The sequence below is a fragment of the Nematolebias whitei genome, chromosome 17 (genome assembly GCF_014905685.2).
Source record: "Nematolebias whitei isolate Nwh7 chromosome 17, NemWhi1, whole genome shotgun sequence".
Lineage (NCBI taxonomy): Eukaryota > Metazoa > Chordata > Actinopteri > Cyprinodontiformes > Rivulidae > Nematolebias > Nematolebias whitei.
In genome coordinates this window covers 41,200,716-41,204,164 of record NC_056514.1, presented here as the reverse complement: position 1 = coordinate 41,204,164, position 3,449 = coordinate 41,200,716, and the positions used below count along the sequence as shown (strand labels likewise).

Sequence of the window (3,449 nt, the reverse complement as noted above, 5' to 3'; positions counted from 1 at the left end):
AGATGAGACAGAGCATCAGATGAGACGGAGCACTAGATGAGACAGAGTACCAGATGAGACAGAACACCAGATGAGACAAAGCACCAGATGAGACAAAGCACCAGATGAGACAAAGCAACAGATGAGACAGAGTACCAGATGAGACAGAGCACCAGATGAGACAGAGTACCAGATGAGACAAAGCACCAGATGAGACAGAGCACTAAATGAGACAGAGCACCAGATGAGACAGAGTACCAGATGAGACAGAGCACTAGATGAGACAGAGCACCAGATGAGACCGAGCACTAGATGAGACAGAGCACTAAATGAGACAGAGCACCAGATGAGACAGAGCAGCAGAGGAGACATGTCTCAGTTTGTCCGACCTGAGGGATCTGACAGGGATTCCAGCTGATTCTTTGCACATCTTATTTCAGTAAAATCCCTGATCCCAGTCCTCGTGGTGACCACACATCACATGAGCAGGGCGGGATCCAACAGCTTTTTAATGTATTTCTTTTATTCAATACATTTTGTTTTGTTTTTCTGAGAAATCCGAAGTGAGCAGAGTTGTAGAAACGTTATCTTTGATCTGAGCCTGCTGTGGAAAACAACTCCACACTGATGAACTTTATCTGCATCTGCTGCGCTTTTATCTGAGAAACAGAAGAACGTTGTGCAGCAGTGCCGTTCAAAGAAATCTGTTTAATGACACGGTCTTCCTGCTGCCGTCAGACCAGAGGGGCCGGGGTCAAAGGTCAACCTATCAGGCCTCAGGTTCTGGAGGCTGAGTCCATCACTTGAGTCCAGGTTTATGTTTGGGTGTCAAACAGCTGCAGGTTAACAGTTTTCTGGCTGATTAAATGAGTTTGTCAGGCACAAAATCCCAGCCCAGCCTCTGGTGTCCCTGAACGCAGCACACACAGGGTATAAAGTTGCAGCAGATCACATCAGGTGTCCCTGAACGCAGCAGAAGACACATTCCTGCAGGATGACGACATTTCAAACAACAAACAGCACTTTAACCAAACCGTGCTGTTTTTCATGGTAACATTTAGAATAAATTCATCCAGCTGCAGTCAGAGCCGGCTGACACCTGAGATCCATCATGTCTGCACACGGAGCGGAGGTAACAGGAGAAATGAACCGATTCTGATCTGCAGACCTGGGTTCAAGAAGGACCTGGCGTCCAGCTGTGTTGGTCTGAGGAGCTCCACAGGTCAACAGCTGACACATCTCTAACTTCACACATTCTGGATGAACAGAGAATAACTTTGACCTTGTCACGCTGCCCCTGCAGATGAGGACTTCTGTCAGCAGCCCACTGTGCCCGCAGCACTCCAGCACCCATGTCAAGACATTAAGACCTCGTTAGGACCACATCGAGTCTGTCTGAGGAGGAGAACCTGTTTAGATTCACTGCAGAGTACGGCGCCGCTCAGCAGGCGGCCAGAAGAGAAAAAATGGGACAAATTTTAAATATTTGCAGCAAACTGTCATTAAAATCAAGATGTACTGTCTGCCTTGAAGCCAGAGAGAAAACCTGGACTTGATGTGCGTCATGAAGGAAACATCCAGCTTCAAGCTCTGCCTCGTCTCTTAAAGGAACACGATGCTGTTGGAAACGAGAACTGATCCTTAGACAACAAGATCATGACAGTTGATCATGATTTGCTTCCCTGTGATGAACCCCAGAGCAGGAGGACGAGGCCAGACTCCACTTAATAACAACTACAAGTTGATTTTAATAAACAAAACAAATGCTGGCGGGGCAGCAAACTTACTTTAAGGAGGTGACACGAGGGTTCAGATCAGATGATCAGATCAGATGATCAGATCAGATGATCAGATCAGGCACAGGGAGGGAGACGCTGAGGGGCGACAGGCAAACATGAGGAAAACAACATGCAGGACCAGACCCCAGAAACCTCACAGAACCAGCATACGGTGGCTCAGAGGGGACAAACCAGATGTTGACTTGGTGTGGCTGACCTTCAGGGATGTTGAATTATTTCATGTTTAAGATCATTTTGGATCCAAAGGCTCCACCTCAGACCAGCTGACCTGTTGGACCCGTAATGTGACGTCATAACCAGTTTCAGATTGGTTTCTTTAAAAGGTTTAACTTTTATTATTTTTGTGAGCTATGAAAGTTCGCTGTGGATGATCTGAGGTCTAAAACTGACCCGAAACCATCAACCCAGGACTGAAGACCTCTGGACCGGGTTTTGGTCCCAAGTCCAGATAGGGGATCCCACCTGATACAGTTCTTAACCAGGAAACATAAACCCAACAGGTAACCCTCCTGAACCAGTATACAGGTAGTTCTGGCTGCACGCGCACACGCACGCGGCTCTCACCTGCGCCGCACGCTCCCCTCTGGATGAAGATGACGGGCGGCTGCTGCAGCTTGGCGGCCCGGTTACTGACCCGCTTCAGCTCGCAGATGTTCCGGTAGGAGACCCCGTCGCTGCCGCACACCGGTTCCGAGCTGCTGCACGCGCACACGCCGGTCCTGGCCCTCTTCCTGACGGTGGCGGACGCCCCCGGGCCGCCGCCCAGCACGCACTCCATCCCTTCGGCGCAGTCCGGCTCCTCGGAGCCGCCGCACGGCTCGCCCTCTCCGGACGCGCACTCCGGGCAGCAGCCGCAGCGGTCCAGCACGTCCCCGGCCAGGCAGTCCGCCGGGACCTGGGGGCACCGGGACCGGTCGCAGGTCTCGGGACAGCTGAGGGCGAAACGCCGGACCACGACCCGCGCGTCGGAGAGCAGCCAGGAGGAGGAGAGGACCGTTACGCACAGGAGGAACCCGGGCTGCATGGTGACGGAACCGAACCGGCTGGACTGGGTCTCTGAGAGCCTGCTTTCAAAGTGGACAGGGTCAGAGGACAGGCACCAAACTCTGAGAAACTTTTCTGCTGCTGCGAGTTATAAAAGCTGCGCGATGGATGCAGGAGGCGGGGCGACGTGACGTCATCAAGAGGAGGCGGGATTTACCTAAAATGTCATAAAACCAGAATGTAACATTATAAAGTGTAAAAAACAACATTTTATTCACGATGAAACACAGAAACCTGATCTGATGTTGAAGACATTAAAACATTTATAGAAACAAAGATCAAGTGGTGCTCTAAAGTTTATGAACAGTTTATAATGTTTCTATATTTCTGCATCAATCTGAACATCAAGTCCTAAAAGTTGATAAAGAGAACTCAGTTAAACTAATGAGACTAAAATATTAGACTTGGTCATTTATTGATTGATGAAAATGATCCATTATTAACATTTGTCCATTCCTCCGTACAGAACAGCTTCAACTCTGGATGTTGGTGGTTTCCTCACATTACCTGCAGCTTCAGGTCCTTCCACAACATCTGGATTGGATGAAGGTCAGGACTTGGACTTGGCTGTTCCAAAACATGAACTTTGTTCTTCTTGAACATTCTTTGGTAGAACCACTTGTGTGC

The 3,449-nt window shown here is 49.5% G+C and overlaps 1 protein-coding gene across 1 annotated transcript in view; it reads right to left on the bottom strand.

The window, feature by feature from the left end:
- Window positions 1-2,802, bottom strand: part of htra1b (HtrA serine peptidase 1b) — a 23,571-nt gene extending 20,769 nt beyond the window's left edge. Inside the window, exon 1 of the mRNA XM_037691704.1 lies at window positions 2,343-2,802. Within this exon, the coding sequence (XP_037547632.1) occupies window positions 2,343-2,802 (460 nt within the window). The remainder of the gene's footprint in view (window positions 1-2,342) is intronic.
- Window positions 2,803-3,449: the final 647 nt, after the last annotated feature.